General features: G+C 37.6%; 1 protein-coding gene across 1 annotated transcript; it reads left to right on the top strand.

Annotated features, from left to right (window-relative positions):
* LOC109107178 (myosin heavy chain, fast skeletal muscle-like) lies at window positions 1-11,204 on the top strand. The gene is made up of 41 exons (XM_042724157.1): window positions 1-104; window positions 281-321; window positions 637-855; window positions 944-1,087; window positions 1,172-1,328; window positions 1,448-1,475; window positions 1,576-1,684; window positions 2,094-2,186; window positions 2,310-2,373; window positions 2,461-2,559; window positions 2,648-2,751; window positions 2,832-2,970; window positions 3,108-3,226; window positions 3,342-3,491; window positions 3,576-3,746; window positions 3,837-4,137; window positions 4,264-4,334; window positions 4,486-4,573; window positions 4,674-4,791; window positions 4,876-4,999; window positions 5,103-5,239; window positions 5,570-5,825; window positions 5,918-6,160; window positions 6,249-6,425; window positions 6,630-6,775; window positions 6,854-6,944; window positions 7,084-7,473; window positions 7,562-7,687; window positions 8,089-8,208; window positions 8,285-8,481; window positions 8,563-8,746; window positions 8,860-9,025; window positions 9,108-9,232; window positions 9,339-9,647; window positions 9,761-9,964; window positions 10,052-10,177; window positions 10,265-10,435; window positions 10,529-10,633; window positions 10,719-10,814; window positions 10,899-11,030; window positions 11,129-11,204. The coding sequence occupies exons 3-41, from the start codon at window positions 649-651 to the stop codon at window positions 11,147-11,149; spliced, it is 5,808 nt and encodes a 1,935-aa protein (XP_042580091.1). The 5' UTR covers window positions 1-104; window positions 281-321; window positions 637-648; the 3' UTR covers window positions 11,150-11,204.
* Window positions 11,205-14,628: the final 3,424 nt, after the last annotated feature.

Here is a 14,628-nt window from a genome sequence, read left to right as displayed (position 1 = left end):
AGCCAAATTTAACTCCTGCATTGCTTGCAGAACAAGTACAGTATAAAGAGCCGGGGCAGGACTGGAGACTGTTGCGTTCAGAAGTCCAGCTCAGCTTACTTGTGGTGAGAGAAAACTTTCATTTCATTTTCACGATGTACAAAGTTAAAAAAAAAAATGTATGCCATCTTATATATTAATAATTATCAACTATTTGTAATTCAATTATAGATAATATTTGTATATTTTTTTATGAAAAAGCATGGCTTTAATGTATAACATTGTACTTTGTATATTACAGTACTGCGGACATTCATCAGAAGTGTGTGGGATTGTGGTAAGGTAAAGATGCTATATTAAACTTAAGACATTTTATGGGGAAAAATAAACAGACTGAAAAGTGCATTAGTGCTCTGGCATAATACACTTGTTTTATGATATATAATCAACATCCAGGCGTTACTGCAGGGTTTCCTTAAATCTGGCCCAGAGTTTAATTCAAACCCTGATCAAACTGGAGTTGCTGTAAATTTCATGTGACTTTCATGTGTCTTCGATTAGGGTTGGAGTTAAAACTCTACATAAATTAATTTTACATAAAGTAGAAAATTACTGATCTCATACAGAATTTCTGTGACAAGCTTTATATTCTTGAAGTGAGCTGCAACCATGAGTACGGACGCGGAGATGGCCATTTATGGCAAGGCTGCCATTTACCTCCGTAAGCCTGAGAAGGAGAGAATCGAGGCTCAGAACAAACCGTTTGATGCCAAAGCTGCCTGCTATGTGGTTGATGATAAAGAGCTGTACGTCAAGGGAACGATCAAGAGCAGAGACGGTGGCAAAGTCACTGTCATTGTGAATGACACTAAAGAGGTGAAATTTCAACATTCCACAAAAACTTTTACTTATTTAATCTTATATATTTCTCTGATTGTTATAATTTAATGGATCAAATTTATAGGAGAGAGTTGCAAAGGAGGATGACGTCCACCCAATGAATCCTCCCAAGTTTGACAAGATTGAGGACATGGCCATGATGACCCATCTCAATGAACCCTCTGTGCTGTATAACCTCAAAGAGCGTTATGCCGCATGGATGATCTACGTAAGTCCTGGAGCAAAGTAAAACAGCATTTAAGTTCATTTTGTCAGTTTTGTTGCAATCTGACCACTTCTCTGCTCATTTCAGACCTACTCTGGGCTGTTTTGCGCTACTGTGAACCCCTACAAGTGGCTCCCAGTGTATGATGCAGAAGTGGTGGCTGCCTACAGAGGCAAGAAGCGTATGGAGGCTCCACCCCACATCTTCTCTGTCTCTGACAATGCCTATCAGGCCATGCTGACTGGTAAGATCTGATTCATGTGATCTGAATTATTTATAAGTTGATTTTAGTATGTCAAATTCACATTCATATATATTTTTAATAAAACAATCGCTGAAACATTGTTACCTTTTCATTTGCAGACAGAGAGAACCAGTCTGTCCTGATTACGTATGTATCTAGCCTACTGTTAGAGATGTTGAGAACAGTTATATTTTGGTCTTGTGGCATTTCTACATTTCTTATCATCATTTCTTTTCTCATAAACCAGTGGAGAATCTGGTGCTGGAAAGACTGTGAACACCAAACGTGTCATCCAGTACTTTGCCACAGTTGCAGTACATGGTGACAAGAAGAAAGAGAGCTCCAGCAAAATGCAGGTATGAGATACAAAACTATGATAAATATATTACTCTGATGCCCAATTTCACAGACAGGGCTTAGACTAGGATTAGGGTAGTTCAGTTAGGACATTTAAGTAATTTTTATTAACATGCCATAGAAAAAACATTACCTGTGTGCGTCTTGAGACAAAACAAAGGCATTGATATATTTCAAGATCAGTAAGTGCAAGTTTCATTCAGTAAAAGCAGCACAGATTTACACTTTAGTCTGGGACTAGGCTTAAGCATTGTCTGTGAAACCGGTGGTGAAAGATATTAAAGATGAATACTGAATTACTCTAGTCTCACACAATATATGATACAGTATGTGAAATTAAAAAATGTCTGCAAACAGTGATTACACATACAAGAGGAAATAACTGAAACCCCTTCAAACATCAAACAGGGCTCTCTTGAGGATCAGATCATTGCAGCCAACCCTCTGCTTGAGGCTTATGGTAATGCCAAGACTGTGAGAAATGACAACTCCTCACGTTTTGTAAGTCAAGCTATTTTTATATTCAAACATAATTTAGAAATATTAAGCTTAGCTTTGTTGAGTTTTTTGTTGTTCTTTTAGTAATACAGTACAGTAACTCAAATATAAATTTTATTTAAACAGGGTAAATTCATCAGAATTCATTTCGGCACATCAGGAAAACTGGCTAGTGCTGATATTGAGACATGTAGGTGGACATGATTTAATTTATCCATCCTGCACATTTGTCTGTCACGCTTCAGATGATTGTGACTCAAGTACATTCTCTCAACAGATCTGCTGGAGAAGTCTAGAGTGACATTCCAGCTTCCAGACGAGAGAGGCTACCACATCTTCTACCAGATGATGACCAACCATAAGCCTGAGCTGATCGGTAGATGCATATATTTATTTAATTTTTACTATATTGTACAGATAATATTGTAAAATTCTATTAAATAAATACTCTGTGTATTTTACAGAAATGACGCTCATCACCACCAACCCTTATGACTTCCCCATGTGCAGTCAGGGTCAGATCACAGTGGCAAGCATTGATGATAAAGAGGAGCTGGTTGCTACTGATGTGAGTCAAAGCTGTTTTAAATAACAAACTCATTGTAAATATGGCTAATCATAGAGGTCTTTCTTTCCTGAAATTTCCAGACTGCTATCGACATTCTGGGCTTCACTGCTGAGGAGAAGATGGGCATCTACAAGTTCACTGGAGCTGTGCTTCATCATGGTAACATGAAGTTCAAGCAGAAGCAGCGTGAGGAGCAGGCTGAGCCTGATGGCACAGAGGGTGAGACTAAATACCAATGTGTGTGATCGCATGCTGTGCTTGGATTGAGAGATCCATGTTTCTATTTTCATTAAGAAAAAGAATGTAAATAATAATTAATTTTTTTTTGTTTTGTTTTTTCAAAATTTTAATTGCAGAGGCTGACAAAATCTCCTACCTTCTGGGTTTGAACTCTGCTGATATGCTGAAGGCTTTGTGCTACCCCAGAGTAAAAGTTGGAAATGAGTTTGTGACCAAAGGCCAAACTGTGCCACAGGTGTGTATAGTAATATATGTCGGAACATATCTCCACCATGTCCTTTGTGTCCAGCCTGAAAACTGAATATAGCAAATCAAAAAGATTTTAATAAAAATTCACTCTATTCTTACAGGTGTACAACTCTGTTAGTGCCTTGTGCAAATCTATCTATGAGAGGATGTTCTTGTGGATGGTCATTCGTATCAACCAGATGTTGGACACAAAACAGCAAAGAAATTTCTTCATTGGTGTGCTGGATATTGCTGGCTTTGAGATCTTTGATGTAAGAATATTTTAAGTTTATCTCTCTTTATGGAAATTAGAGTCACATTCAGCCGCTAATAAATGATCCTGTTTCTTTCTCCAGTTCAACAGCATGGAGCAGCTGTGCATCAACTTCACTAATGAGAAACTGCAACAGTTTTTCAACCACCACATGTTTGTGCTGGAACAAGAGGAGTACAAGAAGGAGGGCATTGTTTGGGAGTTCATTGACTTTGGCATGGACTTGGCTGCCTGCATTGAGCTCATTGAGAAGGTTTTTACAGGTTTATGAATGTATCAGTTTCCATTTTCCATTCTCAAAATTATCAAGTTTTAGTAATAAACAACATTCTTTTATAAACAGCCCATGGGTATCTTCTCCATCCTTGAAGAGGAGTGCCTGTTCCCCAAGGCTACAGACACTTCCTTCAAGAACAAGCTGTATGATCAGCATCTTGGCAAGTGCAATGCTTTCCAGAAACCAAAGCCTGCCAAAGGCAAGGCTGAGGCCCACTTCTCCCTGGTCCACTACGCTGGAACTGTGGACTACAACATTTCTGGCTGGTTGGACAAGAACAAGGATCCACTGAACGAGTCTGTTGTGCAGCTTTACCAGAAGTCTTCTGTCAAACTGCTGGCTACTCTCTACCCACCTGTTGTTGAGGGTAAGGAGGAAAAAAGTTTTACTAATACAGTTATGGACATTAATTTAACGAACCTTTGATTCAGTTTTGCTCTTTCTTTCTTGTTTTTGCATTTCTATGTGTTCATTTGTATCTTTATCTCAATAGAGACTGGTGGTGGAAAGAAGGGAGGCAAGAAGAAGGGTGGTTCCATGCAGACTGTGTCTTCACAGTTTAGAGTATGTCTTTGTTTGAGACCAAATCTGAATAATGATGCAACTGAAAGCAGAGACTGTACATCAGCTTGCTTGACTCTTAAGTCAGAGAAATTATATATCAACAAGTCAGACAATGTGACTAAGAAAGCTGTAACTTTTCATGATTAAACAGGAGAACTTGGGCAAGCTCATGACCAACTTGAGGAGCACTCACCCTCACTTTGTGCGCTGTCTGATTCCCAATGAGTCCAAGATTCCAGGTAAAGTAATAAAGGGATTACAGATATTCTGTCATTAATACAGTATTTAATGGCTTTTATTATTATTGACCAAGCTCATAATCTAAACTGTCCTTTATAGGTCTCATGGAGAACCACCTGGTTATCCACCAGCTGAGATGTAACGGTGTGCTGGAGGGCATCAGAATCTGCAGAAAGGGCTTCCCCAGCAGAATCCTCTATGGTGACTTCAAGCAGAGGTAACAGGGACCACATGAAAACACCATTTACTGTATGAGGCTCTTAATTAGAGGATATGAAGCATTATGATTGACCTTCAACAGATACAAGGTGCTGAATGCCAGTGTAATCCCAGAGGGACAGTTTATTGACAACAAGAAAGCTTCTGAGAAACTCCTGGGATCCATCGATGTTGATCACGACCAGTACAGATTTGGACACACAAAGGTTCATATTCTACTTTACAGCATTTAAAACATTTAATTATCATGATTTATTGTATGAGATTATTCTGTTTAAATCACTGTCTTATTATTTATTATATATTCAGGTGTTCTTCAAAGCTGGTCTTCTGGGTACTCTTGAGGAGATGCGTGATGAGAAACTGGCTGCTCTGGTCACAATGACTCAGGCTGTCTGCCGTGGTTACCTGATGAGGAGAGAGTTTGTGAAGATGACGGAGAGGAGGTGAAAGGATTTCATGAAAGGAACCTTTTATCAACCTACATTCTTAATTAAAAAAATGTTCCTCTCTATGGCAAAAAAAGTATCTTGAAAAATACTTATATTTACAACAACCAGGTTTTTTATTTACTATTTTGTGTAAATACAGAATTCAAACATGTACCCCAATTCATTACATATTTTTTACGAATTGTGTTGTGACATTTTTTTCTGAAAACTAAACATATACAAAAGTACCTTTTTGCTTACATGTAACACCATCCAATACAACGTCCGCTCATTCAATAATGTAAAACATTTACCAATTACTAATTATCTAAATGATGTAATCAGGGATGCAATTTACACCATCCAATACAACGTCCGCTCATTCATGAACGTCAAACACTGGCCATGGATGAAGGTTTACTACAAGATTAAGCCTCTGCTGAAGAGTGCTGAGACTGAGAAGGAGCTGGCAACCATGAAAGAGGACTTTGTAAAATGCAAAGAAGATCTTGCCAAGGCTGAAGCCAAAAAGAAGGAGCTTGAAGAGAAGATGGTGGCACTGCTGCAGGAGAAAAATGATCTACAGCTGCAAGTAGCATCTGTGAGTTTACTTCATTAAATTAACTGAATTTTATCTCCATTAAAATGGAACAAAGTGCTTTCCAAAGAAATAGCAATCTATTTTCCTAACAGGAATCTGAGAACCTGTCAGATGCTGAGGAGAGGTGTGAGGGTCTGATCAAGAGCAAAATCCAGCTTGAAGCTAAACTCAAAGAGACAACTGAGAGACTGGAAGATGAGGAAGAAATCAATGCTGAACTGACAGCCAAGAAGAGGAAGCTGGAGGATGAGTGCTCTGAGCTGAAGAAAGACATTGATGACCTGGAGCTCACCTTGGCTAAAGTGGAAAAGGAGAAACATGCCACAGAAAACAAGGTTGGAGATTTTGTTGGTCTAAGATTAGATTAATAATTTTATATGGTGATATGGAATATAAAATGAGCTCATTTGGAACAAAAAACAGGTCAAGAACTTGACTGAGGAAATGGCAGCTCAGGATGAGAGCATTGCCAAACTTACAAAGGAGAAGAAAGCCCTCCAAGAGGCACATCAGCAGACCCTGGATGATCTGCAAGCAGAGGAGGACAAAGTCAACACACTGACCAAATCCAAGACAAAGCTTGAGCAGCAAGTTGATGATGTGAGTCGTCATTATTAGGTTATACTTTGAATATATAATTTTGTATTTTTCATACCATGAGTAGAAGTAGTGACTAAATAAAAAACACAAAAAACTCATAAAATACAAATTAATGCACTTAATTAACACAATACTAACTTCAAATTGCTTAGCTGGAATAATTAATGCACTTAATTAACACAATACTAACTTCAAATTGCTTAGCTGGAAGGTTCCCTTGAACAAGAGAAGAAGCTCCGCATGGATCTTGAGAGAGCAAAGAGAAAGCTTGAAGGAGACCTGAAATTAGCCCAAGAATCCATCATGGACCTTGAGAATGACAAGCAACAATCGGATGAGAAGCTGAAGAAGTAGGAAGTTTTTGTAAACTCTTACAAAAATAATGGTTATTTATTTCAAATCATTCATTGTTCCCCTTTTACACACAGAAAAGACTTTGAAACAAGCCAGCTGCTCAGCAAGATTGAAGATGAACAATCTCTGGGTGCTCAACTCCAGAAGAAGATCAAGGAGCTTCAGGTATTTCATGATTTTTTTTTATTTAATTTGTTTGTTTTTTTTTTCGTTTTATTATTATTATTATTTATTATCTGCCAAGTTTGCTAATAAAGCCAATGTTAAAAAAAACACTAATAAGGTTTTAATAATGCCACTGTAGGCTCGTATTGAGGAACTGGAGGAAGAGATTGAGGCTGAGCGTGCGGCTCGTGCCAAGGTTGAGAAGCAGAGAGCTGATCTCTCCAGGGAACTTGAGGAGATCAGTGAGAGGCTTGAGGAAGCTGGAGGAGCCACTGCTGCTCAGATCGAGATGAATAAGAAGCGTGAAGCTGAATTCCAGAAGCTGCGTCGTGATCTTGAAGAGTCCACCCTCCAGCATGAAGCTACGGCTGCTGCCCTCCGTAAGAAGCAGGCAGACAGTGTGGCCGAGCTGGGAGAGCAAATCGACAACCTCCAGCGTGTCAAGCAGAAGCTTGAGAAAGAGAAGAGTGAATACAAAATGGAGATTGATGATCTCTCCAGCAACATGGAGGTTGTTGCCAAAGCAAAGGTTCGACAATGGGTTCTTAAATCTTTTCAAGGAAATGTATCAAATATGGTTAAGATTTTTAAGAAACAAATGATTTCATGGTTTACAGGCCAATCTTGAGAAGATGTGCCGTACCCTTGAGGACCAACTAAGTGAAATTAAGTCCAAGAATGATGAGAACCTTCGCCAGATAAACGACCTCAGTGCTCAAAGAGCAAGACTTCAAACTGAAAATGACAATGGAAACAAAATCTCAAAATTACATGAAAAAAAATTATATTCCACACTAATAAAAATAAATAAATATAAGTATATATTATTTAAATATAAAAACATATAGTGGAAAACATTTTATTTACCAGGAGCAGTACACTTTAAAGAGATAATGTTGGATATACAACTCTTCTTATAGGATTTTAAGCATGTCGTGGTTTAGTGTAATACAGTCAAACAGAAACTAGACTGACAACAGTGCACCAAAATGAGTGCAAGTAGTCCAAGTAGTTTATCCACTGTAGAGAACTGCCACTACGCTATAGAAAAACATTGCTTCTTCCATTCATTAATGTAGATATATACCATTTTCTCCACCATCCTTATATCTTACCAATATTTTTGTAAATGTAAATCTCTAAAGGTGAGTTTGGCCGTCAGCTGGAAGAGAAAGAGGGTCTGGTTTCTCAGCTCACCAGAGGCAAACAAGCTATCACTCAGCAAATTGAGGAGCTTAAGAGGCAGATTGAAGAGGAGGTTAAGGTAATGGCATCAACACAAACACATCATTTCCACTTACTAGGCAACAAAGCTAATATTATGTGGCTTTGTCTCCTAGGCTAAGAATGCACTGGCCCATGCTGTACAATCAGCCCGTCATGACTGTGACCTGCTCCGTGAGCAGTTTGAGGAAGAGCAGGAGGCAAAGGCTGAGCTGCAGCGGGGAATGTCAAAGGCCAACAGTGAAGTTGCACAGTGGAGAACCAAATATGAAACTGACGCCATCCAGCGCACTGAGGAGCTTGAAGAGTCCAAGTATGAACATCACAAGATCTACTATGTGTTCATATGGAAAAGTCTTTCATGTTAAAACTGGTGTTTACAAATGCATTACAGGAAGAAGCTGGCTCAGCGTCTGCAAGAGGCAGAAGAACAAATTGAGGCTGTAAACTCCAAATGTGCATCTCTGGAGAAGACCAAACAGAGACTCCAGGGTGAGGTGGAGGATCTCATGATTGATGTGGAGAGAGCCAATTCCTTGGCTGCCAACCTTGACAAGAAGCAGAGGAACTTTGACAAGGTAAAAAAAAAAGTCATACTGTAATAAGATATTCTTTTCAAAACAGTTGTGTGGCCGTTATTTCAGCATGCTATAAGATAAACAAACCTGATCTTAATATGTCTCCATTAAAGGTCCTGGCAGAATGGAAGCAGAAATATGAGGAAGGTCAGGCAGAGCTGAAAGGTGCCCAGAAAGAGGCTCGTTCACTCAGCACTGAGCTGTTCAAGATGAAGAACTCCTATGAGGAGAGTCTGGATCAGCTGGAGACCCTCAAGAGAGAGAACAAGAATCTGCAGCGTAAGATTGAAACATTAAAAAGTTAATATATAAGATTAATGAATGTGAATAATGACACAGTTGATATTTTTCCTTTCTACAGAGGAGATTTCAGATCTGACAGAGCAGTTGGGTGAGACTGGTAAGAGCATCCATGAGCTGGAAAAGGCCAAGAAGGCAGTGGAGACTGAAAAGGCAGAGATTCAGACCGCCCTGGAGGAGGCTGAAGTGAGTATCTGGAGTTTATTCTGTAATTCTGGCTAAAACCATTATACTGTGTTATTAATGCATATTTTTATTCAAAAATTTTAAATATTGTTTTTATTTTTCACAGGGCACCCTGGAGCATGAGGAGTCCAAGATTCTTCGTGTCCAGCTTGAGCTTAACCAGGTCAAGGGTGAGATTGACAGGAAGCTTGCAGAGAAAGATGAGGAGATGGAGCAGATCAAGAGGAACAGCCAGAGAGTCATTGAATCCATGCAGAGCACTCTGGATTCTGAGGTCAGGAGCAGGAATGATGCCCTGAGAATCAAGAAGAAGATGGAGGGAGACCTCAATGAGATGGAGATTCAGCTGAGCCACGCCAATCGCCAGGCTTCTGAGGCCCAGAAACAGCTCAGGAACGTTCAGGGACAACTCAAGGTTTGTGACATCTCTTTGGTTTATGGGTTCATTAATGTTTGTATAATCAAAGATATGTTAAGTCAAGGCAAACAGAAAGCACATCAAAAGTATACTGTAATTGTTATGTTCAGGATGCCCAGCTGCACCTTGACGATGCTCTGAGAGGACAGGAAGACATGAAGGAGCAGGTGGCAATGGTGGAGCGCAGAAACACTCTGATGCAAGCTGAGATTGAGGAGCTGAGATCTGCTCTGGAGCAGACAGAGAGAGGCCGCAAAGTGGCTGAACAAGAGCTGGTGGACGCCAGTGAGCGTGTTGGGCTGCTGCACTCTCAGGTAACAGCATACTGTTTTTTTACAAAGAAATTAAGGAAACTGAGATCCTCATTTAAAATGTTCATACTGTTTCTTTCCATGTTTCAGAACACAAGTCTCCTGAACACCAAGAAGAAGCTTGAGGCTGACCTTGTTCAGATCCAGAGTGAAGTTGACGACACTGTACAGGAAGCCAGGAATGCAGAAGAGAAGGCCAAGAAGGCCATCACTGATGTGAGAAGCAGTAGCTGCCTAATGATTCACAAAACACTTGTGTACTTAAAAATGTATATTTAATATATATCTATATTATTGCAAAAGGCTGCAATGATGGCAGAAGAACTCAAGAAGGAGCAGGACACCAGTGCTCACCTTGAGAGGATGAAGAAGAATCTGGAGGTGACAGTGAAGGACCTGCAGCACCGTCTGGATGAGGCTGAGAATCTGGCCATGAAGGGAGGAAAGAAACAACTCCAGAAACTGGAGTCCAGAGTAAGATTGCCTTTATTCTGATGTTCTCCTTTATTCTGATGTTTATAGTCTTGAAGTGAACATTATCCAGTGTCTAAACATATCTAAACATTGGTCCGTGAGCTTGAGGCTGAAGTTGAGGCAGAGCAGAGACGTGGAGCTGATGCTGTTAAAGGTGTCCGCAAATATGAGAGGAGAGTCAAGGAGCTCACCTACCAGGTACACACAAAAAAAGTTCATGTCACATTAATCTGATTATGTTTTATTCTGATGTACATTGATTATGTGCAATCATTGATTGCAGACTGAGGAGGATAAGAAGAACCTCAACAGACTGCAGGATCTGGTTGACAAGCTTCAGCTGAAGGTCAAGGCTTACAAGAGGCAGTCTGAAGAAGCTGTGAGTACCTCATTAAAGAACTGGAAACACCTTCTACACATTTGAGATCTTCTGCTGCTGATATAATTGTGTGTGGATTTGCAGGAGGAACAAGCCAATACTCACCTTTCCAAGTTGAGGAAGGTGCAGCATGAGCTGGAGGAGACTGAGGAGCGTGCAGACATTGCTGAGTCTCAGGTCAACAAGCTCAGAGCCAAGAGCCGTGATGCTGGAAAGGTAATTTCTTTTTCTGTTACATAATTTTTTTAAACTTTCCTACATCATGTTTTCTCTTTTATACTAATCATGTATTTGCTCATTCTCTTTTTTTCAAGGGCAAAGAGGCAGCTGAGTGAAAAACATACCATGTACATCTCTGAAAGAGTAAAAATGAATAAACCTTCAAATTCAGCAGCTTTCATTTCTTGTTATCTTTGTTGATTCATTTATTTACTTATGGGAGTTTATGATTTGTTATTACTGAAGTAAGCTTCATGATAAACCATCAAGTCCATCAAGTAGTTTATTAAATGGGCTCAATAGTATGAACTTTGATTTTGAAATGTGTCAAATAAATGTCAAAATTAAAACTAAAATTCTAGCTAATTGATCTATTTTAAACATAATTCCATTGAACTTTATGAATTTAATTATATAAGCGAATACAGTATATAATCATATACATGCAGTTTGTAAAGACACTGATATATGTCAACAAGATTAGCTTAAAAGAAAAATTCAAGCATTCATTTACAAAAGCTAAACTAATTTTTTAAATAAAAACCATAGACATTATCGATGGTCCAGTCCCAGTTAGTTATGTTCTTTGTACAGTTCTTCTTTTTGTTTTCATCTTTACAGAAAGATTTTAGTTTAATTACACCACAATATTAATCAGCACACATGGCAGAATTGTATTTTTATTGCTACAATTAATTCTGAGCATTGTAATTATGAAGAAACAAACAAATGATATCTGCCTACTTCTTAATACACTACCTATCCTAATGCATACACCCATATTTCTAAATGCACTTTTGTAATGTCACGAAATATCTAAATTTAAGGATGGTAATGCCTTTTGTCAGAGACTATATGAGAAAGTATGTGTATTAGCTGTAAGAATAAAATATGATTGTTAAAATAATGCATAGTACATATTCATGTATGAATACATGGTACTGTACCTGCAGGGTTTTTAAAGACCTTTACAAATAAATTTAAAGGCCTGCACAAATAAAATGAATACTGAATGGGTGGGGTAGGGCAACATAAAGTAACATTATAAATTGAATGTGAAAAAAATACGTTATAGCCTAAGTCAAAATTCGTGATTACATTTATATTAATATGTATGATTATACATGATTATGTCTTTTTTTGGTATTATTCATTCTAAGGATATTAATTTGTCAAATTTGATTTGTTTTGATTTGTTTGAAATGTTGAAAAACATTGCTGCTTATGCAAAACCAAGAATGGCCCATTTCAATGTCAAAACAGCAAATTTTTTCAAAAGGCAAGCATGATATAAACACCATAAATTTAACATTGTCATAATCCAGGGCTCACTTATGCTTCAGTAACTCACATTATTTAATTCATCACATTTTGAACTTTCCATTCATCACAGCCTTATTGAACTATATTATGGTGCTTCGAAAGACTCCTTCTCATTTACAAGTACAAAATGCAGCAGATTCCTTAAGGGATTATTGCCCCCTAACTGAGATCTACATTGGCTGCTGTAGTTAGAATCAATAGAAAATCTTATACTTGTCTATAATCCTCAAATAATCTAGCACTATTTTATCTGACGGATTTACTCCACCCTTACACTCCTAAGCGAGGACTTAGATTGGGAAACAAATTCCTCCTTAAGATTCCCAGAACCCGCTTGAAAACAAGGGGTCAATAGAGCCTTTGAAGTGTCTGGTCCCACTCTGTGGAATAATCTCACGACCCAAATTAAAATGGCTTCCACTTTATCTGAGTTTAAATCTAGTCTCAAAACTTATTTGTTTGTCTCAGCTTTTAACATGTTATTTTATCTCGTTTTATTGTCTCTAATTGGATAGTGATTTTGTGTTTCTTTTTCTGTTTATTTGTATTGTAATTATTGTACAGCACTTTGGTCGTCCCTGGGCCATTATTAAAAGTGCTTTAGAAATACATGGAACATAGAACTAATAATCTGTAAGCCATGTTACAATTCCTGTGTTTCCCCAAATTTAGATCTCTTAAAATGATAATTAAGATTTTTCTTACATTTAATACGTTTAAGACTTGTTATGGCCTTGCATTTGCTATAACTGAATTTAAGTATTTAAGACCTGCAGGGACTCTGGAATAGTATATGTGAATGGAGTTCAAATTACTGTTTCCCGGCAATAAAGATGAAAATGATGATGAAGATGACGAAGATGAAGGTGATTTTGTTAATGATTACACGAACATCATATCCTCATACACTCTGTCAGTGATGCATCCTACTATTCTTATAGTCTGAAAAAAAATTTAATTGCCTGGTGACATGCACCAGTCTATGGCAAACTGATCCAATGAAATATCTAAGGTCACAGTATCAGATACTCCTATTTGATGGAGCAGAATAAAAATTTGGAATATAAAATGGCAATGTATGAAGACTAATGAGTTTATTGAAATGGGGTTAGTGTAATAAACACAATAATGTTTTGGTTAATCATATAAATAAGCACGCACAAGCCAAATAGGCCTAAATTAGTAGCAGGATCAAGTCCACAAGTACAGCTAAGGTCTGCAATGTCACTACCCCAAATAATTTTTGACTCAGATGATTTGTATGTTTCAAATCAAAGACAGCACTTCACTGTCAGGAAAAGAGCAAGATTTTTATCAGTCTTGTTCATTGTTTGACATCTTCATCTGACAGTCATGTAAGTTATATATATTTAATTATTTTTAATTTAAACTAAAAACATAAAAAATTCAGCCATGCCATTTTACTGGAGCCAATTTTAGAACAGTCACAGCTCTAATATTGCAGTCACACAAGTTATTTTTATTTTTTTACATATAAGGCTCACCAAGAAATCTGATCCACAAGTGTGCCTGTCCGTGGAATGTAAACTCATCAAGCACAGCAATAAAATGTGAAATAAATACATACATGAGCAAATAGCAAATGCAAATGATCTGTTATTCAGATTATAGCACACTGAATAAGAAGTCACCAGAATATACTGAATATTTGATAAATATATAAATCCTGTCACACTGATTTGTTAATGTCAATAAGAGTTTAATAATAATAATAAGCATAGCAAATAATTAAAACATTTTAACCATTGATTCAAATACCCAATATTTGCAACTTATAAAAATCTATTTAATTGTCTGCTATAACTCATTGTTTGGTCTATATGACTAGCATTTTAAAATTTCTTTTATACTACAGGGAATCTTATTTTATGTGGACAAGTCTTTTCAAGCAATACACACTAAGATACATGAAAAAGAATTACAAACTACAAATTAAGTGTTGCCGCTTTTTCAGGTAGACACATAAGTGTTATGTTAAAGATAATCATTAGTCTTTTTGCTGGTTTAATTAAAAAAGTTTCACTGATTATATTATTTTGCATTATGTATTAAGTTCTGAGGTTAAATTCTTTTAATCCGTTTATTCTGAAGTTGTTTGTATTTTTGCTATTACCAAGTAGCACCAAATGGTCCATCTGATCAATTTCTTAACAAATTTTAGCCATATTTGGCATTAGCCAAATTTAACTCCTGCATTGCTTGCAGAACAAGTACAGTATAAAGAGCCGGGGCAGGACTGGAGACTGTTGCG

Source organism: Cyprinus carpio, chromosome B5 (genome assembly GCF_018340385.1).
Source record: "Cyprinus carpio isolate SPL01 chromosome B5, ASM1834038v1, whole genome shotgun sequence".
In the NCBI taxonomy this organism is placed as follows: domain Eukaryota; kingdom Metazoa; phylum Chordata; class Actinopteri; order Cypriniformes; family Cyprinidae; genus Cyprinus; species Cyprinus carpio.
Note: the sequence above shows the minus strand (reverse complement) of the source record. Positions and strands in the feature narration are given on the sequence as shown.